General features: G+C 50.9%; 1 protein-coding gene across 1 annotated transcript in view; it reads left to right on the forward strand.

Moving 5' to 3' along the window:
* Positions 1-24,054, forward strand: part of LOC141050824 (interferon-induced very large GTPase 1-like) — a 57,508-nt gene that overhangs the window by 5,051 nt on the left and 28,403 nt on the right. The window contains exon 2 of the mRNA XM_073547494.1: positions 14,021-14,317. Coding sequence (XP_073403595.1) covers positions 14,038-14,317 — 280 coding nt within the window. The 5' untranslated portion in view covers positions 14,021-14,037. The remainder of the gene's footprint in view (positions 1-14,020; positions 14,318-24,054) is intronic.

Raw genomic sequence — 24,054 nt, forward strand, 5'->3', positions numbered from 1 at the left:
TTCATTGCTCCGCGTTGGCTGGTCATCCAGGTATTTTTGGTACCAGTGATTTAGTGAGTCGGTCTTTTTGGTGGCCCGCCTTATCTCGTGATGTCAGGAATTTTGTGCTGTCTTGTGGGACTTGTTCCTGGTCTAAACCCTGTTCTTGTTCTAGTGGGTTTTTGATGCCCTTGCCGGTGCCCAAGAGGCCATGGACCCATATCTCAATGGATTTTATTTCTGATCTTCCTGCCTCTCAGAGAATGACTGTTATCTGGGCGATTTGTGATAGATTTTCTAAGATGGTCCATCTTGTACCACTCCCAAAGCTGCCATCTTCCTCAGAGTTGGTGCCCTTGTTTTTACAGCAGATGGTTCAGTTGCATGGGATTCCTGAGAACATTGTGTCGGACAGAGGAGTCCAGTTTGTCTCCAGATTTTGGAAAGCTTTTTGTTCCAAGCTGGGAATTCAGTTATCCTCTGCGTTTCACCCACAGACCAATGGGCAGACTGAGAGAACAAACCAGACTTTGGAGTCCTATTTGAGATGTTTTATATCTGCTGATCAGGATGATTGGGTCTCATTTTTGCCCTTGGCCGAATTCGCTCTAAATAATAGAGCTAGTTCTGCCACATTGATGTCGCCCTTTTTCTGTAACTTTGGGTTTCATCCTCGATTTTTCTTCAGGGCAAGTGGAATCTTCAGCCTGCCCAGGTGTTGACACTGTGGTAGAGAGAATGCAGCAGATTTGGGACCAAGTGGTGGATAACTTGTCCCTCTCTCAAGAAAAGGCCCAGTGGTTTTCCAACCGGCATAGGACCATTGATCCCCGGTTGAAAGTGGGTGATATGGTTTGGTTGTCGTCAAAAAATATCTTTATGAAGGTTGCGTTCAAGCCAAGATTTATTGGACCTTATAAGATTTTGGAGATTCTTAACCTGGTTTCTTTTCGATTGGCTCTTCCAGTTACGTTTAAGATCCATAACGTGTTTCATAAGTCTCTGTTGAAGAGGTTTGTTGAGCCAGTAGTTCCTATGGCGGCACCTCCTGACCCTGTATCGGTTGAAGGTAATGTGGAATATGAGGTAGAGAAAATACTGGATTCTCGTCTGGCTAGACGGAGACTCCAGTATTTAGTCAAGTGGAGGACAATTCTTGAGTCTCTTCCTCTGACATTCATGCCGATAGATTGGTTCTTGCTTTTCACCAGGCCCATCCTGATCAGCCTGGTGGTGTGGATGAGGGTTAGGTGACCCCTCCTCAAGGGGGGGTACTGTTGTGAACTCATTTTCTGGTTTACCTCTGGCTTCTGGTGAGGGTGGTGGAGCTGGCTGTGTTGACAGAGGAGTTGTGAGTTCTCCATCCGGGCTCCCTCTGGTGGTGACAGTAGGTAGTGAAGCTGATCTAAATGGCAGATACCTGCCACCTGAGGAGGAGGACTGTGAGTGGACATCAGGAGTCTCTGACTGGATTTAAGACAGCCGACTCCCTAATTTTGTGCTGGTGATTTTTTCCTGCCGAGGTTCTGGTTTCCAGTTCTGTTCCTGCCTTCTCAAGCTAAGTGTGCTCTGCTATTTTTCACATGAGATTTGGTCTGGTTTACTCAGTTTTTGTGGTCAGCCAGCCCCTGCTGGGGCTGTGCTGAACTTCCATTCTTATGTCTCTGTTTATGCCAGTTTGCTTTTTGTCCCTGATCAGATTGGTCTCTTTTTGCTCTGTCTTCAGAATATACCAGAGTGCTGATATAGGGAATTGAAGTCTAGCGACTTCAGGGTTTTTGTTATCAGAAAGTTTGGACATTTTTGCATGGTTTTTGTGCATGATTGCAAACAGCATCTTTCCTTTCCTAGTTAGTGTGGGCCCCATCGTTTGCTCAGCCTATCTTTCTATCTGTGTTTATGTTTTCATCTTGTCTCACCGACAATACATGTTTGGGGGCTGTCTATTGCTTTGGGGTCTGCTCTGGGGCAGTTTAGATTTCCTCTTTTCCTGCTTTAGGCTTATTTAGTTCTCCGGCTGTGACTTGGTGTCTAGGATCATCGTAGGTACACTCCACGGCTACTGCTAGTTGTGTGGATAGGTTCAGGGGTCTGCAATCCGCTTAGCTACCAACCTCTCTGGTTTTCTGTGGCTTAGCTTGTTTTTGTTTTTCCTCCTCGGTGACTCATTCATAACACGGTACATACACTCGTCAGGACGAGTCTTATGCTGGAATCACTGGCAGGTTTTGATGTTGTTTAGGACAATTTTTCGTGCAGGTTTAGATGCTTTATTTTTAGTGAAAGTTACACTAAGAGCATTTGGTGCATTTTTGATGTTTCAGATTTTATGCCGCATTTTTACACCAATCACTTACATTTTGTAACTTGCGTTTTTGTCTCATTTTGCTTTGTCGTGATTCTTATACAAAGGTTTTGTTTTGGATACTTCATTTACTTAACTTTGATAAAACTTTACATATAAACTCGTGTGCGGATTACATGCATTATTAGTGCATCTCCACTGCGGAAAACAACTAAAAGCCCATATCTGTTTTTTACCTGCGGATTTCCCTCATCTCAATCTATAAAATACATATTTATTGCAAGAGAAGTTGACAGGTTGCGGATTTCACACTCGCTCCGCAGGTCAATTCACCCAGTGCTCAGAAGATTTCTGAAATATGTAATTTTTTTATTCATGAATTTTATGTAAATATTGCTACTAATTTATATGCATACTGATCATATATACCAATAATTGTACATGCACCCCTCTCCCCTCATTTTTTAATTTTAATCTCTCTCATTCCCCTTTTTCCCTTCTATCACCTTTTTATTACCTAGCTTGTTTTGTGTTCTTTTAAATTGTTCAATAAAATCATTGATATTTTATGAATTGATTTTGTGCCTAATTCTTTGGATATTTCAGTTTTGGTTTATGTGCGGTGTAATCCGTAGGCTTCTATCTGCAATTTACCTCATCTACCTACAGCACCAAAATACCATGTCTCAGTCTTGGTGCCTCACAAAGGCGGACACCTTAGTGGTGAAGCTTGTGCAGCTTCCCAGGGGCCCTAGAGATAAGAGGGCCAGTACTACCTTCAAAATAGCTTCTGTCACAGGCACATAAAGGAGTGCATTATGACAAACTACTGGACTATAAAGGGCCAATGTGCAGTTCTTGCACAAGGTTCTTCTTTAGTCTGTGTCCACACCTGCTGCATCCCTATGTGTCTTTCTCCTCTCCAGCATTTCTCCTTCTTCCTCTGGAGCTTTTTTGTCTCTTTTGGATAACCTCCTCCTCTCCAGCATTTACCTTGTTTCTCACATCTCCTTGTCCTTACCTGGGTGTCTTCCTCTGGAGCTTTCCCCTGTTCTGTTCTAAATATCCTCCTCCTCAGCTCTTTCCTTGTTCCTCCCATCCTCTTGACCTTCCCTGAGAGTCTTCCTCTGCAGCACCCCTTTTCTCTTCTGAATATCATCCTCCTCTCCAACATATCCCTTGTTCCTCCCATCTCCCTCCCTTGGTGTTATTCTCCGCAACTAACCAGTGTCTCTTCTGGATATCCTCCTTTCTCCAGCATTTACCTTGTTTCTCCCATATCCTTGTCATTACCTGGGTGTCTTCCTCTGGAACTTTCCCCTAGTTTCTTTTGAATATCCTCCCCTTCAGGCTTTTCCTTGTTATTTTCATCTTCTTGTCCTTCCCTGGGTGTCTTCCTCTGCAGGCCCCCCTCTCCCTTTTTGAATATTCTCCTCCTCTCCAATGCGGTAAAATCAGGTATGCAGGATGCAGTGACCAGACGCGAAACAGATAAAACTTTAAATAGTAACTTTTATAGATAAATGCCGTTAGGGCTATTCTAAGCAACCAAACAGAATAACAGTAGTTGTCCTTGCAGGGAGAAAATACTCATAAACAAGGATTGGGAGAACATGACTACTCCGGCAAAGACCGATCACTATAGGGCCGCGGAATGGCCGACTACGGGTCCTTAGTTACTATGTGTCACTTATCCGTCCTGACGTCCCTCGGCGTCCTGTTCAACGGTGTGTCGACGTCGCAGCCACTGGACCCAGCCGCTGAGGATCTGGCATAGTCTTCGGGCATTCCGACGCCCTGGCGAAGCAGGGGCACAACAGGCCCGCGGAGTGTTCTTTGGCGGGAAGTCCCCTAGCAGAGGCAGCGGGATACCGCCTGGGAGTGGGAGAGTGGATGTCGCAGCCCCCTGACAGAGGCTTGCAGCGGTGGTGATAAGTGGCGGTTGATAGGACACAGGCGCAGCCTGCGGCTGCACTGGAGGATCCACGGCGGGCGCAGGCCCAGCCCCTACCACGGACTGGAGTGGAGCGGTGGCAGCTGCGGGTGGCAAAGTATAAGTCACCGCCGCGGTCGGGAGTGAAGCGGCAGTGGCTGCGGGCAGCAGCGAGGAGGCTGCAGCCGCAAGCTGGAGTGAGGCGGCGTCGGCTGCAGATGGCTGCGAGTAGGCCGCATGGCTGCGAGTAGGCCGCAGCCACGAGCTGGAGTGAGGCAGCGGTCTTCTTTTGTCGGTAGGCTCGGCGCCGTCTCCCTGCGGTCCACTGAGAGTCTCCCTCCTGTCGCTGTCCTCCTCTCTGGTTGCTGCTCGTGGCTCTCACTCTCTGGCCCTCACCAGGTCTCCTCCTCCTCTCCCGTTCTGCTGACTCACTCAGTCTGGCCCTCTCCGCCCCTTTTATCTGATCTCCTCCCTCAATTGCCCTGTCAGTCTCAGCGGTCCATCCCCTAACTGCTCTTTGGAAACAGATCCCCCAGGAACCTAGAAGACGGTCCCTTCGGTTCCGGCCCGGGTACTCGGCGGAGGCCTACACTCCCCCATCCTGTATGCTCACCAGTCCTCGGGTGAGGGTCTTGGTAGGCTTGGGTTGGCCTTTTGAGACAAAAGTTTTTGTTGCCATATGAACTGATCCTGTTCGAAGCGTTCGGGGGGTTTGCCAGATGTTGACCGCTCGGAGCTTCTTGGTTCGACTGTGGTGGAGCTATCTGGGGTGGTGGCCGGTGGTGGACTGGCCGATTCTGGTGGGCTGGCGTGACTTGCTGATATATTGTTCCTTGGATGGCCCGCTTGTAGCATTGGGCTATCTTCTTCGTCATCTAGGTCCCAGACCGTGGGCAGTGGTTCGGGGGCCTGAGGAGTGGGTTCGGGTCGCACAGGATCGTTGGATGTACATGGCCGCATCATATTACGGTGCACAGTACGAGTGGGAAGTGCCCCGTCCTTTTCAGGTCGTATTTTGTACACAGGCCCTTCGGGGCTTATTCGGTGCAATACTCGGTAAGGATTCTCTTCCCACCTTGGTTCTAGCTTGTTCTGGGGGCGCTGGTCTAGTACGAGTACTCAATCCCCAGTCTGGAAGTCGGTGGGTGGAGGTAGAGTCCCCCCTGGGTGCTCTAGGTCCTGGAGCTTTGTCTGGACGATGCAGTGAAGGGTCTGTAGCCGATGTCGGTGGTTTCGGACCCATGATGACACCCCGGAGCAGGGTTGGGATTCCTCCGGGTTTATTTCTACCTCCGTGATCCCTTTGCCTTCTCGCCTGAATAGCAGGGAGTAGGGGGTATAGCCGGTAACTCGGTTGTTATAGAGCCACACTAGTTCAGGGACAAACTCAGGCCAGCGGGCCTTCCGGTCACTCTCCAGGGTACTTAACATTTGAATTAGTGTCCGATTAAAGCGTTCGCAGGCCCCGCAGGCGTTCGCAGGCCCTGTTTCCCTGTGGGTGGTATGGTGTGGTCTGAGATTTATTGATACCATAGAGACGATGTAGCTCCTCCATGACTTGCCCCAGGAAGCATGCTCCCTGATCTGAATGTATCCGTTGAGGGCAGCCGTACACTTGGATAAAGTTCTTGCAGATTGCATAGGCGGCTGACTCCGCAGTTTGATCTCGGGTGGGGGTTACCACGGCAAATTTGGTGAAGTGATCCACCATGACAAGACAATGTTCATACCCCTGGTATGCAGGGACAATGGCCACATAGTCCACCATCAAGAGCACGAGGGGTGCTGATGTCACTATCGTTTGCACCGGGGCCCGTTGTGCGGGTGGTTTAGCTTGCTCGCATAGGTGGCAGGACCGGCAAGTTTCTTCCACAGCAGTGCGCAAGCGCGGATGGTAAACTATCTGCTGCAACCATTGCAAGGTCTTTTGATCTCCGAAGTGAGCACCCTTTTCGTGGGCTTCCCGTGCCAGTTCACTGAGTTGGGCTCTGGGCACGACTACCTGCCAAGTTGTTGCAGACGTCGCCCATGATACCACCCTACGATACAATAGTCCTTTCTTGATGACTAGTTTCTCCCATTGGCGTAACATCAGCAAGATATCCTGAGACGAAGTCTGTCTCTGGGCGTCGGTGGGTAGTCTGCCGGTGGTCACCCATCGGCGTAGGAGCCCAATTTCTTCATCTTCTTGCTGCTGTTGGATCCATCGGTCACGTGATTGCGCCAGCATACCCCTTGGGGGTCCTTCTTGTGTGGCAGACATGAGCACGGCGGCGGTGAGGGCGTATGGTGTCTCTTCTCCTTCCAATTCGCCGTCTCGACTTTTCCCTGGCATTGTGTGCCGGATTCTGGAGAGGGCATCCGCGTGCACATTTTCTACTCCTCTTTTGTAGATGATCTTGTAGTTGAACTTGGCCATCCGGGCCACCCATCGATGCTCCAGAGCCCCCAATTTGGCATTTTCCAAGTGGGCCAGCGGGTTGTTGTCGGTCCGCACCACCACTTCGGAGCCCGCCAGGTACTCTGCGAACCGCTCTGTCATGGCCCACACTACCGCAAGCAGCTCGAGCTTAAAGGAGCTGTAATTGTCAGGGTTACGCTTGGAGTCATGAAGTGATCGGCTACCATAAGCGATCACTCTCTCCCGGCCATCCTGAACTTGTTACAATACAGCGCCTAGCCCGTGGAGGCTCCCGTCGGTGTGTAGTATGAATGGTTCCGAGAAGTCCGCATAAGCTAACACCGGGGCACCCGAGAGCGCAGCCTTAAGGTCTTGAAAGGCTTGTTCTTGCGGTTGTTGTCACTGGATTTTCTGTCCATTCGCCCCAGCAGGAGCCCCCTTTTGCAGGTCCTGCAGGGCTCGGGCCCGGCGTGCAAAATTCTTTACGAAATGATGGTAGTATCCGGCCAGCCCCAGGAAGGCCTGCACGTTTTTTATCGTTTCGGGGGTAGGCCATCCCTGGATGGCAGCAACCTTTTCCAGGGACGGTCTAACACCCTCGGCAGAGACAACATGCCCCAGATATTCAATCTGGGTGCGAAACAGGTGGCATTTCTGGGGCTTCACCTTCAACCCGTACTTCTGCAGCCGGCCGAGCACCTGCCCCAACTGCCGCAGGTGGTCCTCAAACGTGGCGGCATAGATGATTATGTCGTCCAGATATATCAGCATGGCCTCAAAGTTGAGATCCCCCAGACACTGCTCCATCAGCCGCTGAAAGGTCCCCAGGGCATTGGCCAGCCCAAACGGCATTCGATTGAACTCGAACAGCCCCATGGGAAGGATGAATGCCGTCTTAGCCCTGTCTTCTTCCGACATCGGCACCTGCCAATAACCGCTGGCCAGCTCTAAAGTTGAAAAGTACTTCGCCTTCCCCAAGGCGGACAGGGATTCTTCTATGCGAGGCAATGGGTACGAGTCTTTGATGGTACAGGCATTCAGCTTTCTATAGTCCACGCAGAAGCGCACGGTGCCATCCTTTTTGCGAACCAACATGATGGGAGCCGCCCAGGGGCTCTGGCTCTCTCGTATGACCCCCTTCCGCAGCATTTGGGCCAGTAAATTTTTTACCTCCTGGTAGAGTTGTGGAGGGATCTGTCTGTATCGTTCCCGTATGGGGGCCGTTCCTGCCGTGGGAATTCCGTGCGTGATGGCTGTGGTGCATCCAAAATCATCCTCGTGGCTAGCGAATACCCCGTGATACTGACCTAGTGGTGTTTCTACCTGGAGAAGTTGGGTGGGAGCCAGGCCAGAGTTCAGCCCGCATTGTTTCCAGGATGTTTCGGCCCTTTTCCTGAGTCGAGGACTTGGCAGTCTGCAGAGTTCGAATAGTCACTGCCCAAGGGTCCTCGGGTTGTACCTTCAATTGGACCGTAGGGGCTGGCAGTACCTCTTCCAACAGCCTCACCAGCTTGGCCATCTCGACCCGTGGCCTTAAGACGATGTCTTGGTCTTCTAGGTTGACACAGCGCACCAGGACGGTCCCTCTCCGCACAGTGGCAAGGGAGCGGGCCACCAGATGCCAGGAGGCAGGCATTCTGAGTAGCATGGCTCCACCTGCATCTCCACACCCTCCAAAGGCACCGGGGCCCGGATGGGCCGGGCCACCAATGTCTGCCCGGGGGGCAGTATGAGCGGGGAAGCCACTGGCGCGATGACTTTGCCCAGTGCCTCGCCCTCCTGGCAGCTCTGGAGAACTTGCGCCTCCCGCACCAACTGCTGGAAGACCTGCCCTTGCGGTGTGCGGGAACCCTACTGGTTCAGAGTCTCTTGCGTGGGGTCATTGAGGAGTAAATTGCCGAACTCGCGCAGGATGTTCATGCCCAGAATAACTGGATGTTGGTTATTGGTCTCCCCATGAGTCAGGTCCACTCCCCGGCGTCCGAGGGATTTGCCACACAGCGTCATCTGCACCCAAACCACCCCAGTGACAGGGTCCAGTAGTTGATTGGCGGTTACCAGTTTTATCATGGACCCTCACTGGGGTCTCACTTCCTCAGAGAAATGCTGCCGAAAGTTACAGGCATGGTCATTACTTGCGACCCCGTGTCCACTAGGCACCGTACGGCACAGCCCTCGACTTCTGCCCATACCATTGGACACTTTGCAACCAGATCTTCGGGACTTCCACCACCCCATGTCGTGGCTTCTGGCTCCGAGCGGTGTCCCCCCAGCCCGTAGTCCTCTAGTTTAATGGCGGCCGGGGTGGGCGCCTCCCACGCTGCGGCACTCTCGTGCGAAGTGGCCCAGCTCCCCGCACTCATAGCACTGGGGCTGTGAGGGCCCCAAGGCCCGGGATTGAAACTAGGCCGCCCAGACGTGACCTCGGTTCTTCTCTTCACTTTGGCCAACTCGCCCCTAATGTTCTTCAGCTCTTGTTTCATCTCCTCTAACCATTGGGGCTCCCCGACAGCAGTCACAGCGGTCTCCACACTCCGGACCTTCCCCACAGGGACCGTCATTCCCTGCTCCTGCTCTCGTGCATGTGCCTGACTCCCCACCTCCGGAGAAAGCTAAATGTGGGGTCACTCGGACCTGCTTCCGTAATGCCTGCTTTATCAATGGATCACGGAGTCCAGTTACTAACAGGTCACGTAGGGCAGGGGTCACCAACCGCCGGTCCGCGGCCCAGCACCGGGCCGCTGCAGTGCCCTTGCCGGTCCGCGGACACAGGGGGAGCCAGGGGCGGTCAGTGGTGTAGCGGGGGCTGGGGCGGCGCGCAGCAGTTCTAGCGGCGGCAGGGAGCGATCCAAGCAGCTCCGCTGCCTGCAAGAGGGAATAGCAGGAGCGGAGCTGCAAGGACCCGTCCACTGCGTCCAGCTTCCTGCCCGCCGCCCGCGCTTCCTGTCTCTGACTGACACAGAGAGGAGAGCGCGGCCGCTGCTGTGTCAGAGCGAGGAAGCGCGGGCGGCGGGCAGGTGAGAGGAGAGAGGTGGTGTCTGTGTGTATGTATAATGTGTGTGTGTATGTATGTATGTCTGTGTGTGTATGTGTGTATGTATGTATAATGTATGTCTGTCTGTCTGTCTGTGTGTGTGTGTGTGTGTGTGTGTGTGTGTTTCTGTAGCCTGGCCCTGGAGGAGATGGGGACATGAGGGGAGTGATGGAGAGACGGCAGTGATGGGGAGAGGGGAGTGATGGGGTGAAGGCAGTGATGGAGAGAAGGGAGTGATGGGGTGAAGGCAATGATGGGGAGAGGGGAGTGATGGGGTGAAGGCAATGATGGGGAGAAGGGAGTGATGGGGTGAAGGCAATGATGGAGAGATGGCAGTGATGGGGTGAAGGCAATGATGGGGAGAGGGGAGTGATGGGGTGAAGGCAATGATGGGGAGAAGGGAGTGATGGGGTGAAGGCAATGATGGGGAGAAGGGAGTGATGGGGTGAAGGCAATGATGGAGAGACAGCAGTGATGGGGTGAAGGCAATGATGGGGAGAGGGGAGTGATGGGGTGAAGGCAATGATGGGGAGAAGGGAGTGATGGGGTGAAGGCAATGATGGGGAGAAGGCAATGATGGGGAGAAGGCAATGATGGGGTGAAGGCAATGATGGGGTGAAGGCAATGATGGAGAGATGGCAGTGATGGGGTGAAGGCAATGATGGAGAGATGGCAGTGATGGGGTGAAGGCAATGATGGGGAGAAGGGAGTGATGGGGTGAAGGCAATGATGGGGAGAAGGGAGTGATGGGGTGAAGGCAATGATGGGGAGAAGGGAGTGATGGGGTGAAGGCAATGATGGAGAGATGGCAGTGATGGGGTGAAGGCAATGATGGGGAGAAGGGAGTGATGGGGTGAAGGCAATGATGGAGAGATGGCAGTGATGGGGTGAAGGCAATGATGGGGAGAAGGGAGTGATGGGGTGAAGGCAATGATGGGGAGAAGGGAGTGATGGGGAGAAGGGAGTGATGGGGAGAAGGGAGTGATGGGGTGAAGGCAATGATGGAGAGACAGCAGTGATGGGGTGAAGGCAATGATGGGGAGAAGGGAGTGATGGGGAGAAGGCAATGATGGGGAGAAGGCAATGATGGGGTGAAGGCAATGATGGAGAGATGGCAGTGATGGGGTGAAGGCAATGATGGAGAGATGGCAGTGATGGGGTGAAGGCAATGATGGGGAGAAGGGAGTGATGGGGTGAAGGCAATGATGGGGAGAAGGGGGTGATGCAGCACTTATTCAAAACCTATGGTGAGTTGAGTCACATTATAAATGTTATTTAATTATAAGTATGCACTGCTACACTACAACCGTGTCCATAGCCCCGCCCCCTTATGACCAAAGCCCCGCCCCTGCCACACCTCCATCCCCGCCCTGCCGGGCCATGGAAGAATGGTCTTGCTTGAAACCGGTCCCTGGTGCAAAAAAGGTTGGGGACCACTGACGAAGGGTAATGTCGCTGTGTCCTACCCCTACGCCGTCCTTCCGCTCGATGGCCGTGTACAACTCTTGGAAGACATTCATATACTGGGTGATAGTCACCCCCTCTCCCTGCATTTGACTGAACAACCGGGTCCTCAACTCTCCCACATCTGTCGGATCCCCATGGGTCTCTTCCAGTATCCGCAAGACCCTAGCAAAGGTGTTGCGGTGTCCCAGGGGCCTCAACATTGCTGAATCCCAGGCCTCCCCTTCTAATGCCATGAGAGCTACCTCGGCTTCCAGGTCAGGGGTCATCGTATGCATTCGGAAGAGGCCTCGTATTCGCTCTGCCCAGCTCCACAGCATGGTGTTGGAGTCGGAGAACCTAGGCACGTTGTTTAGCAAAGCCCCCAGAGAAATACTGGACCGGGGGCCCTGGTTGTTTGTTGTGTCTATGGCCCCGCTTTGGCCTGGGGTGCCGCTGTCCACGCTCGTAGACTGTATCCTGACGACTACGCCAAATGTGGTAATAGCAGGTACGCAGGATGCAGTGACGAGACGCGAGACAGATAAAACTTTAAATAGTAACTTTGATAGATAAATGCCGTTAGGGCTATTCTAAGCAACCAATCAGAATAACAGTAGTTGTCCTCGCAGGGAGCAAATACACATAAACAAGAATTGGGAGAACACGACTACTCCGGCAAAGACCGGTCACTATAGGGCTGCGGAATGGCCGACTACGGGTCCTTAGTTACTATGTGTCACTTATCCGTCCTGACGTCCCTCGGCATCCTGTTCAACGGTGTGTCGGCGTCGCAGCCACTGGGCCCAGTCGCTGAGGATCTGGCGTAGTCTTCGAGCGTTCCGACGCCCTGGTGAAGCAGGGGCACAACAGGCCCTCGGAGTGTTCTTTGGTGGGATGTTCCCCAGCAGAGACAGCGGGATACTGCCTGGGAGTGGGAGAGTGGAGGTCGCAGCCCCCTGACAGGGGCTGGCAGCGGCGGAGATAAGTGGCGGTTGATAGGCCACAGGCACAGCCTGCGGCTAAACTGGAGGATCCGCGGCGGGCGCAGGCCCAGCCCCTACCACAGACTGGAGTGGGGCGGTGGCAGCTGCAGGCGGCAAAGTATAAATCACCGCCACGGTCAGGAGTGAAGCGGCAGCGGCTGCGGGCAGCAGTGAGGAGGCTGTAGACACGAGCTAGAGTGAGGCGGCATCGGCTGCAGATGGCTGCGAGTAGGCTGCAGCCACGAGCTGGAGTGAGGCAGCTGTCTTCTTTTGTTGGTAGGCTCAGCGCCATCTTCCTGCGATCCACTGAGAGTCTCCCTCCTGCCGCTGTCCTCCTCTCTGGTTGCTGCTCGTGGCTCTCGCTCTCTGGCCCTCACCAGGTCTCCTCCTCCTTCTCTCCCGTTCTGCTGACTCACTCAGTCTGGCCCTCTCTGCCCCTTTTATCTGGACTCCTCCCCCAACTGCCCTGTCAGACTCAGCGGTCCGTCCCCTAACTCTGCTCTCTGGAAACAGATCCCCCAGGAACCTAGAAGACGGTCCCCTCGGTTCCGGCCCGAGTACACCAGCATATCCCTTGTATCTCCAGTCTCTTTCCCTGGGTGTCTTTCTCTGCTGCTCTCTCCTTGTCTCTTCTGAATGTCCTCCTCCTCTCCATCCTTTCCCTTGTTCCTCCCATCTCCTTCCTTTGATGGCTTCCTCTGCAGCTCCTCCTGTGTCTCTTCTAGATATCCTCCTCAATAGAATTTCCCGTGTTCCTTCCATTTCCTTGTCCTTTCCTGGGTGTCTTCCTCTTGAGCTTTTTACTTGGCTCTTCTGAATATCCTCTTCTTCAGATTTTCCCTTGTTCTCATCTTCTTGTTTTTCCCTGGGTGTCTTCCTCTGTAGCCCTCTCCTCTCTTCTGAATATTCTGCTCCTCTCCAGCCTTTCCCTTGTCCCTCCCATTTCATTCCCTGAATGATTTCCTCTGCAGCTCCTCCCATGTCTGATGTCTCTTCAGGATATCTTCCTCCTCTTCAGCATTTACCTTTTTTCCACCATCTTCTTGTCCTTACCTGGGTGTCTTCCTCTGGAGCTCTCCCCTAATTTCTTCTAAATATCCACTTCACCTCTTTCCTGGTTCCTCTTATCTTCTTGTCCTTCCCTGAGTGTCTCTCTCTGTAGCCCCCCCTTCTCTATTCTGAATATCATCATCCTATCCAGCATATAATTTGCTCCTCCCATCTCCCTCCCTAGATGTTCTCTTCTGGATATCCTCCTCAACAGCATTTCCCTTGTTCCTTCCATTTCCTTGTCCTTTCCTGGGTGTCTTCGCCAGGAGCTGTTCCCTTGTCTCTTCTGAATATCCTCTTCTTCAGATTTTCCATTGTTCTCATCTTCTTGTTTTTCCCTAGGTGTCTTCCTCTCTAGCCCTCTCCTTCTCTCTTCTGAATATCCTGCTCCTCTCCAGCTTTTCTTTTGTTCCTCCCCTCTATTTCCCTGGGTGTCTTCCTCTGCAGCTCTCTCCTTATCTCTTCTGAGTATCCTCCTCATCTCCAGCCTTTCCCTTGTTCCTTCCATGTCCTTCCCTCGTTGTCTTCCTCTGCAGCTCCTCCCATGTCTCTTCTGAATGTCCTCTTCTCCAGCTTTTCCCTTCTTCCTCCCATCACCGTATCCTCTTTTGTAACCTTTGCCTGTGTCTTCCAGGATAACTCTTCATCTTCTCAAGTATAGTGTTCTTCCCTATTTTTCCTGTAGTTTTCCCTTTGTTTCTCCCCAGAATTCCTTATCCAGCTCACTCTGTGGTGTGACTACCTTGTTACATTATTATTGCACAGTGCTCACTGCTCAGCAGTTTTTATACTTCCATTAGGACCACCTATACAATAGATACAACTATCCCCAATCATGTATATTATTGACCAGCCAGAGCAGAAGTAACTGAGCTTATTTTTTTTGCAGGCTGATATTTAGTTATCATGGAGGCATCCAAGACCATCAAACATCTGAGATGGAAATTTTCCGAGGTGTTTGAGAAGGACGTGGATGGTTTTATGGATGAAGTGGACTCTCTCCAGCTTATAACATGGGAACAATACAAGAATCTGTCTGGAGTTGTGAGCCCGGTGAAGAAAACACTTAGTCTGATTGACCTAATTCTTCAAAAAGAAGAGGCCTGCCAGAAGTTCCTAAATCATCTAGAGAACATGATTCCCAGATTTCCAGGATTGTCATCGGTGTCTGAACAGTTTCAGGACAGTGAGTACCTGGCCTCTATTATGTAACAGGTGGGGGGGGGGGCGCTCCCACAGTGCAGTATTAATAGGAATGCCTTATACACATATTACTAATCTATCCTATTATTTCTAAACACTGTTTTTGGGTGATCACTTTGTATCCCCGTTCATACTGCACCCACACACAAATGATACACCATTTGAAAGGTAATCTTGCCCCCTTCAGCAAGAAAATAGCCAAACAAACCACACATCCACGATTTGATCACAAAGTATAGTTTAAACATTAATTTTCATAAACCTTCAGTAAGGAAAAATCACCTGCAGGTGGCACCACATTACCCCAAAGCACACTACCACAAAGCTGCTTACAGACATCACAAACAAGTCCAAACATTTGCCTTGGGGGGCTTTCCAGTTTGCCAAACTGCTTGCCCAGCCTATTTTAGCCAAACTGGAGGATTGCACACTTCACTGCAGTTGAGGCACCTATGCAAACACATTTGTAAACATGCACTGCCTATTGAATTGCACACTTGCTCCATTCATACTCCACCCACACAAACAAATGATACACCATTTGAAAGGTCAAATTATCTGCAGGTGTCAGCACACTACCCCAAAGCACACTACCACAAAGCTGCTTACAGACATCACAAATAAATCCAAACATTTGCCTTGTGCGCTTTCCAGCTTGCTCAAGTGCTTGCCTAGCCTATTTGAGGCACATTGGAGGATTGCACACTTCACTGCAGGCGAGTCACATATGCAGACACATTTGTAAACATGCACTGCTTTTTTGGTGATTACTTTGCCCCACACACAAATGGTGAGTCACATATGCAAACACATTTGTAAACATGCACTGCTTTTTCACTGATTACTTCGCCCACCCCACACACACAAATGGTACAGCATTTGAAAGGTAAACTTGCCCCCTTCAGCAAGAAAATAACCAAACAAACCAAATATTCACACATTTATCACTAAATACAGTTTAAACATATATTTTCATAAACCTGCAGAAAGACACAATGACCTGCAGGTGGCACCTCAACCAGAAGACATTTTTTTGGCATCTACTTATCAAACCAATTTATTGTATTACCAATCTAAATATATAAATACCTATCTGTGCTCATCATCTCATGAAATACATTTACAATTGACCAGCTTGCTTTTTCTGAAATTGCCTGCTCCCCCGACGACCAATGTGTGAAAATTTCACACGGGCCAAGCTAGTCTAATATAATACACATAGGGCATATGGCAACACTAAGGAACCAGCCTTCTCTAACAAATCATAAAATAATGGTCTAAAGAGTTTTCCAGGACTACAATGTAACACAAGAAGAAAACACAGAATAACAAATTTGCAAAAATACTCTGCAGTAAAGAATATGACAGTAATCAGCAAGTGCTGGTAAAAAGATGATAACACATACAGGGTATTTAGTCGATACGTTTTTTGCAAAAAATACATACCAAGCTGCTCCACCTCATCACGGTAACCCTTAACGGAGCAGTCCCTATCTAATGTATTTAAAACTTGAACATATGAACATTGTCTAGATGAACAGGATTCAGACAGGCGCTTCCTAGTATGGGCACGTGGTGTAAGACAGCTCTTTATGTGCATGTCACACAAGAGAGGGGTGGGGTGTTATGAACGGATCACCGAGGAGAAAAAAGCAACACACGCTAAGTCTCAGAAAACCAGAGAGGTTGGTAACTATGCAGATTGCAGATCCCTGATCTTAACACACAACTAGAAGCAGTCGTGGAGCGTGCCTACAATGGTCCTGGACGCCTCATCACAACCGTAGAGCTAAATAAGCCTAAAGTAAGAAAAGAGGAAAACTAACTCCCCCAGAGCAGACCCAGGGTTCATTAACTTCAGGGTTAATTTTGTTATCAGAAGTGTTGGTCATTATTTTGGGTAGGGTTTTTGGCAGATTGCAGACAGTGTCTTTCCTTTCCTTTCCTTTCTAGTTAGTTTGGCCCCAACATTTGCTCAGCCTATTTTCCTGCCTTTGTTTGTGTTTTCATCTTGTTTCACCGTCAATACATGTGGGGGGCTGTCTTTCTTTTGGGGTCTGCTCTGGGGCAGTTAGTTTTCCTCTTTTCCTGCTTTAGGCTTATTTAGTTCTCCGGTTGTGACGAGGCGTCTAGGACCACCGTAGGAACGCTCCATGACTGCTGCTAGTTGCGTGTTAGGATCGGGGTCTGCAGTCTGCATAGTTACCAACCTCTTTGGTTTTCTGAGACTTAGCTTGTGTTGTTTTTTATTTCCTCCTCCGCGACCCGTTCTTAACTCTTAACCTTCTGCCTAACAGGTAATATCTCATGGTGTTGATTGCCCACTTGATGGTCAAGCACTCTTTCTCCACGATGACATAGTTCTTCTCACAGGAGAGTTTCCTACTCAGGTATAGGACTGGGTGTTTGTCGCCATCTATTACCTGGGACAGCACAGCTCCTAAACCGACTTCGGAGGCATTTGTCTGGAGCACAAACTTCTATGTGAAGTCTGGTGCGACCAAGACTGACTGTCGGCACAGCAAGAGCTTCAACTCCTGGAATGCCATCTTCGACACCATTTGACTGTTGTCAACTTTGTGCCCTTGAGTAGATCAGTTAGGGTGGCATCTATCATGGCGAAGTTTAGAATAAATCGACGATAATATCCCACAATTCCCAGAAATGCCCTATACTGCTTTTTGGAGACCGTCTGTGGCCACTTTTGGATTGCCTCCACTTTGTCTATTTGCAGCTTTATCTCACCCCTTCCAACGATGTTGCCCAAGTACTTTGTCTCTTGTATTCCGAGGGCGCACTTCTTTGGGTTTAAGGTAAACCCCGCTTTCCTTAGTGCATCGAGTACCGCCTGGACCTTCTGCAGGTGACTTCCCCAATCCGGGATGAAGATCACAATAAGATAAGATAAGATAATCCTTTAATTGTCCCACCATGGGGAAATTCAGAGCATTACAGTAGCAAGGCAGGAACAAGTACAGATACAGATGCATAAAGGCATTACATTGACAGTAGGTAGGTACATATACGGGAAAAAAAAAAAATGTAACCGGACTGTCACATCTTTGGATCTATCAGTTCACAGTTTGGGTCGTTCTCCGTTTTGGACAGTGCTGGTTATACAGCCTAACTGCAGCAGGAAGGAAGGACTTTCGATAGCGCTCCCTCTCACATTTAGGATGAAGTAGCCGGTCACTGACAGTACTGCACATCTTTGTCACGGTCTCATGCATGGGATGGGAATCATTCTGCACCATGTAGCTCACCTTGGCCAGTATCCTCCTGTCGCCTACTTCCTGAACTGGATCAAGGGGGCATCCCAGGACAGAGCTGGCCCTTCTAATCAGTTTGTCCAGCCTATTCCTATCCCTGGTTGATATGCCACTACCCCAGCACGCCACACCAAAGAAGGTGACTGATGCCACAACAGAGTTGAAGAAGGATGCAAGGAGTGCCCCTCTAACACCGAAGGCTCTCAGCCTTCTGAGCAGATTAAGCCTGCTTTGGCTCTTCCTGTACACTGCATCCAAGTGATGGGCCCAGTCAAGCTTATTATTGAGGATCACACCAAGGTACTTATAGGTGTCGACTATCTCAATGTCATTTCCCTGAATGTTCACCACTACTGGTGGATTTTTGCCCTTGCCAAAGTCCACCACAAATTCCTTGGTCTTCCCGGAATTAATCCTAAGGTGGTTCCTCTGACACCACTCCACAAAAGCTTGGTTAGTGTCTCTGTACTCTCTTTCATCACCTCCTGTGATGAGGCCTACTATTGCAGAGTCATCAGAATACTTCTGCAAGTAGCAGCTAGATGAGTTGCACCTAAAATCCGCAGTGTACAGTGTGAAGAGAAAAGGGGCAAGAACTGTACCTTGAGGTGCCCCTGTATTGCAGATCACCGTGTCTGACACACTGTCCCGAACCTTTACAAACTGAGGTCGGTTCGTGAGGTAGTTAAGGATCCAGGTGGAGAGTTGGAGGTCCACACCAACAAGGCCCAGCTTGTCTCTCAGTAGACCTGGCTGTATGGTGTTAAAAGCACTAGAGAAATCGAAGAACATTATTCTCACAGTGTTCCCAGGTTTCTCCAGGTGAGAGAGAGTCCTATCTAGAAGGTGGATAATGGCATCATCCACACCAATGCCTGGCCTGTAGGCAAACTGGAGAGGGTCCATATCCGAGCTCACTAGAGGATGGAGACGTGTGAGAACCAATCTCTCTAATACCTTCATCAGGTGTGATGTCAATGCTACAGGTCTATAGTCATTAAGGTCTTTCGGATAAGGTTTCTTCGGAACCGGTACCACACACGATAATTTCCACAGTTGTGGTACTATACCTATTCTCAGGCTCATATTGAACAGATATGTAATGATCTCACTCAGCTGGTGCCCGCAGGTTTTGATTAGTCTTGCACTGATGCCGTCAGGACCTGCAGCCTTCAAAAGTTTGATCTTATTCAGTTCTTTTGCAACCTGGGTACTTGTGAAGAACAGACCCTGGCTCAGTTTACAAGTTGCAGCAGGGGGTGAGGTTATTGTAGCAGAGAGGTGTGAATGGTATGCAGGGGCAGGAGCAGCCAGTGTGTGATTAAATCTGTTAAAGAATAGATTAAGTTCATTAAGCCCCTCCTTATCAACAACCATCCTGGAGACAGTCTGTCTATGCCCAGATATAGACTTTAGACCCTCCCAGACTTCATGGATCCTTTTCTGTGACAGTTTCAGTTCAATTTTTCTCTTATAATTAGCCTTTCCCTGCCTGATTAGAGTCATCCAAGTAAGCGGCAGTGTACTTCTTGTGTGGGACTAGTATCTGGTCCATAGTCCTCTGGAAGGTAGTTGGGGCTCCTTGTAGTCCGAACGGCTTCCGGGTATTTTGAAAGTACACGTCAGGTGTAGAGATGGCCGTCTTCTCCTTGGCGCTTGGAGACAGGAGAATTTGCCAGTACCCATTCATTAGGTCCAGGGTGGTGATGTACCTGGAGGACCCTAGCCTCTCAATATGCTCATAGACCCGGGGCATCGGATACGTGTCGAAATTGGACACCTCATTGAGCTTCCTGTAATCGTTACATTCAGCACCAGGACAAAAGGGCTGGACCCGCTGCTATTTGACTCCTCTGTGACACCCAAGCTCAACATTCTATTCACCTACTGGGAGATCACCTCGTGGCGAGCTTCAGGAATGTGATATGGCCTTTGGTTCACACTCACATGTGGTTCAGTCAGGATATCGTGCTCCACCACCTGCGTACATCCTGGTAACTCCGAAAGCAGATCTCGGTTCCGCTGAAGCAGCTCACGGCACTGTTGTCTCTGGGCTGGCGACAGTGTCTTTGCGACTGTGACATCCTCAACCTTGGCTTCAGGATGGGCCCCTAGGCACGTTGCTTCTACCGAATCCCTGTCTCGCCACGGTTTTAGCAGGTTGATGTGGTACACTTGATACGGCTTCCTTCTCCCTGGTTGGAGGACCTTATAGTTGACAAACATATGAGAGCAAAATGAAGGGCACTAAGGTAATCCTACTCTCTCATGGAACAAGATCCTTTCGAGTCAAAAAGACATCAGTGGTTAACAATCGGTTAAATGGTGCTTGCAAGAAAAACACATATGCAAAGTCCAACATAAAAGAAGCAAAAAATGCAGCACTCACCGGATAAGTTAAAAACCACAGTTCTTTATTTAGCCATCAACAATGTGGACAAGGTTTAAATCGGGCTAGGTACGTGCAGGCATACAGGGAACACAGCAGGACCTTATAGTTGACATTACTCAACTTCTCAACCATCTCATATGGCCCTTGCCACTTGGCCAGGAATTTGCTTTCCACGGTGGGGGATCAACACGACCACCCGATCCCCAGGGCTAAACTGTCTCAGCCTCGAGGCCCGGTTGTAGACCCTTGCCTGGGCTTCTTGTGCTTGAAAGAGACTCTTCTTCACAATTGGCATCACCCTTGCGATTTGGTCCTGCATTTGGGCCACATGCTCGATGACGCTCCGGTGGGGTGTAACTTCTGCTTACCAAGTCTACTTTGCAACATCTAGAAGTCCCCGGGAGTGCCGTCCGTATAATAGCTCGAACAGTGAAAACCCCGTAGAGGCCTGTGGGACTTCCCTGATGGAGAAAAGTAGGTATGGTAGGAGGCGATCCCAATCTCGGCCATCCTTCTCCACGACCTTCTTCAGTATGAACTTAAAGGTCTTATTGAACCTCTCCACCAGGCCGTCTGTCTGCGGATGGTACACCGACATCCTAAGTTGGGCAATCTGCAGGGCGTTGCACAACTCCCTCATTACCTTGGACATAAACGGTGTCCCCTGGTCCATCAGGATCTCCTTCGGCAGGCCCGTCTGGGAGAAAATATGGACTAGCTCTCGTGCAATACTCCGGGCGGAGGAGTTTCTCATTGGTACCGCTTCCGGGTATCGCGTAGCGTAGTCCACTACCACCAGGATGTATTGATGATCCCTGGCGGACTTAACTATGGGCCTGACCAGGTCCATGGCAATCCGGTCAAATGGGACCTCAATTATGGGTAATGGAACTAGGGGACAGCGTAAGTGGGATACAGGGGTAGTTAGCTGACAGGTAGGGCAGGATTGGCAGAAATTACCAATGTCCCTTTGACACCCAGGCCTGTAAAACCTCTGAAGGACTCGTTCTTGGGTCTCATCTACACCTAAGTGCCTCCCTCAACAAATGAGCATGGTCCAGATCTAGTACCCTACGTCTATAGGGTTCCAGGACTAAAAGCTGTTCTAATACTTCCCATCTCTGTTTAGTGACTCTGTATAGCAACTACCCGTTGACCGCAAAGTACAGGAACCTGGTGTCGGCCCCCGGCTCTTGGGCAACCCCATTTATCAGAGTCAGTTACTTTGTCCAATACATGTTTCAAGGTCAAGTGCTGCATTTGGGCAGTCCTAAAATTCCCCCCCAGAAAACCCCAGTTCAGGAATTTCAGTCTCACTGGTCACCATCTCGTCCTCTTCACCAGCCAGGACACACAAGGGGAGCTCATCTATCTCCCACTGTGATGAGTTTTCAACAGGGTTGAGCTTGCTCCTGTTTGCATCCTTTGATATCTCCGCCTTCCCCCACAAGTCCCAGAAAAGGCAGAAGTCCCTTCCGATTATCACGGGTTGCAACAAACCTCCGACCACCCCGACCTCATGGGACTCCGTACCCGGGCTTGTTTTAACCAACATTCTGGTGACGGGATAGTCTTTGGCGTCCCTGTGGATGCAACATACACCCATGTGTTTTTTCCAGGATCAACTGATTGGGAAGTGTGGCCCTTATTAGGGTCACAAAACTCCCTGAGTCTGAGTCCTGTCACTAGCACCCCATTTATTGACACGAGACATGCCAGAGGGCCCTTACCGGGCTGATAGTCCACACTACAGGTGGGTTAGGGATAGTAGGAGCAGCGCCTCCCTAAGCTACAGTCCATCTCTTCAGAAGACAAGGGATAGCCACACCCATTTTAGTAGTCACGCCCATATCCACGCCCCAACCACACCCATTTAGCACTGCTGATCACACTGTTTCATAAACAATAATTATAAACAGAAAAAAAAATAAATTTACTTAAAAGTAATGAATTAAAGTATTAATGCAAACTTGGTAAAAGAGGAGGGGTTTTCTGTGAAGGCTTTAAGGGGCAGGACGCAGAAGGAGGCCGAGGAGCTCACCAAGAACATGACTGTGCCCTTTTACACCAGCCGCATCGACGACGTATTACTGCACCAGGACGTGGACCTGGTGGTGCTCATCAACCTGCCCCCTCCTCTCACCAAGCAGATCGCAGCGACAGTCAAGACCCTACGTGAGTGGCCATATACTAATCTCTCAGTCCTGAGGCATGACAGCCAAGTGAGACACTGTTTCAAGCCGGAGAGTGACGCAGACAGGGCTTAGGTACTGCACTGTGCCAGCCATTTGTTTCCACATCATCCAAAGCACTGAGGATGATATGAAAAGAAATGGCTGGCACAGTGCAGCGCCTAAGCCCTGTCTGCGTCACTCTCCGGCTCGGTGGACAAGTGAGTGTTCCAGTCCATACAGTACCCGCGGCTCAGGCTCTCACTCTCTAACATATGATGATCCCATCTTGCCTGTCTCGCTCTCACATGCTGCCGCTCCATGCGCCGCGGCAGCATGTGACAGAGAGAGACAGGCAGGATCTGGGATGATCATCTCTGTTAGAGAGCTGGGTATGGAGTGCTGATGCGCCGCCGCCCGCCGCCGCTTCTCTGTCCTCCCGCGGAGTCCTGAATGACTACCTCCTCCTGAGGTGACATGCTGTACTGTATGCAGCGCTGATGCGCCGCCACCGGTTCTCTGTCCTCCCGCGGAGTCCCGAACGATTACCTCCTCCTGAGGTGACATGCTATAAGCTGACCGCCGGAAATGAGGTCAGAAGTCATTTCTGGCGGTCAGTTTACAGCACGTCACTTCCGGTGGAACGTGATGTGCGGCTCAGAGTGCTGTATTTTGTGGTCATACACCGCGATCGCGGGATAGAAAGCTTTCCGGCCGGGACGGCAGGATACGGACCCGAAATCGGGATTGTCCCACGGGAATCGGGACGGTTGGGACCTATGCACACGCGGCTCCGCTCCGTACACATATGGCTCCACTCCATACACCTCGTACACGCAGCTCCGCTCTATAAGCATCTCTGCTCCGCACACCTCGTACACACGTGGCTCCGCTCCGTACACCTCGCACACACACGGCTCCTCTCCATACACCTCGTACACACACGGCTCCGCTCCGTACACCTCGTTCATAAACGGCTCCGCTCCGTACACACATTGCTCTGCTCCGTACATACATGGCTCCGCTCCATACACCTCGTACATGCAACTCCGCTCTAAAAGCATCTCTGATCCGTACACCTCGTACACGCGCGGCTCTGCTCCGTACACCTCGTACATACACGGCTCTGCTCCATGCACACATTGCTCTGCTCCGTACACACATTGCTCTGCTCCATACACACTTGGCTCCGCTCCATACACCTCGTACACGCAGCTCCGCTCTATAAGCATCTCTGCTCCGTACACCTCGTACACACGCGGCTCCGCTCCGTACACCTTGCACACACACGGCTCCTCTCCATACACCTCGTACACACGGCTCCGCTCCATACACACACGGCTCCGCTCCGTACACCTTGTACACACGTGGCTCCGCTCCGTACACACGGCTCCGCTCCGTACACACACGGCTCCGCTCCGTACACCTCATACACACGAGGCTCCGCTCCGTACACCTCGCACACACACGGCTCTTCTCCATACACCTCGTACACACACGGCTTCGCTCCGTACACACGGCTCCGCTCCATACACACATGGCTCTGCTCCGTACACCTCGTACACACGCGGCTCCGCTCCGTACACCTCGCACACACACGGCTCCTCTCCACACACCTCGTACACACACTGCTTCGCTCCGTACACACGGCTCCGCTCCATACACACACGGCTCCGCTCTGTACACCTCGTACCCATGCGGCTCCGCTCCATACACACACGGCTCCGCTCCGTACACACATGGCTCCGCTCCGTACACACGGCTCCGCTCCATACACACACTGCTCTGCTCCGTACACACACGGCTCTGCTCCGTACACACACGGCTCTGCTCCGTACAAGGCTCTGCTCTATACACACACGGCTCTGCTCCATACACACATTGCTCT

Source organism: Dendrobates tinctorius, unplaced genomic scaffold (genome assembly GCF_039654945.1).
Source record: "Dendrobates tinctorius isolate UK_male_01 unplaced genomic scaffold, ASM3965494v1 ptg000152l, whole genome shotgun sequence".
Classification (NCBI taxonomy): Eukaryota; Metazoa; Chordata; class Amphibia; order Anura; family Dendrobatidae; genus Dendrobates; species Dendrobates tinctorius.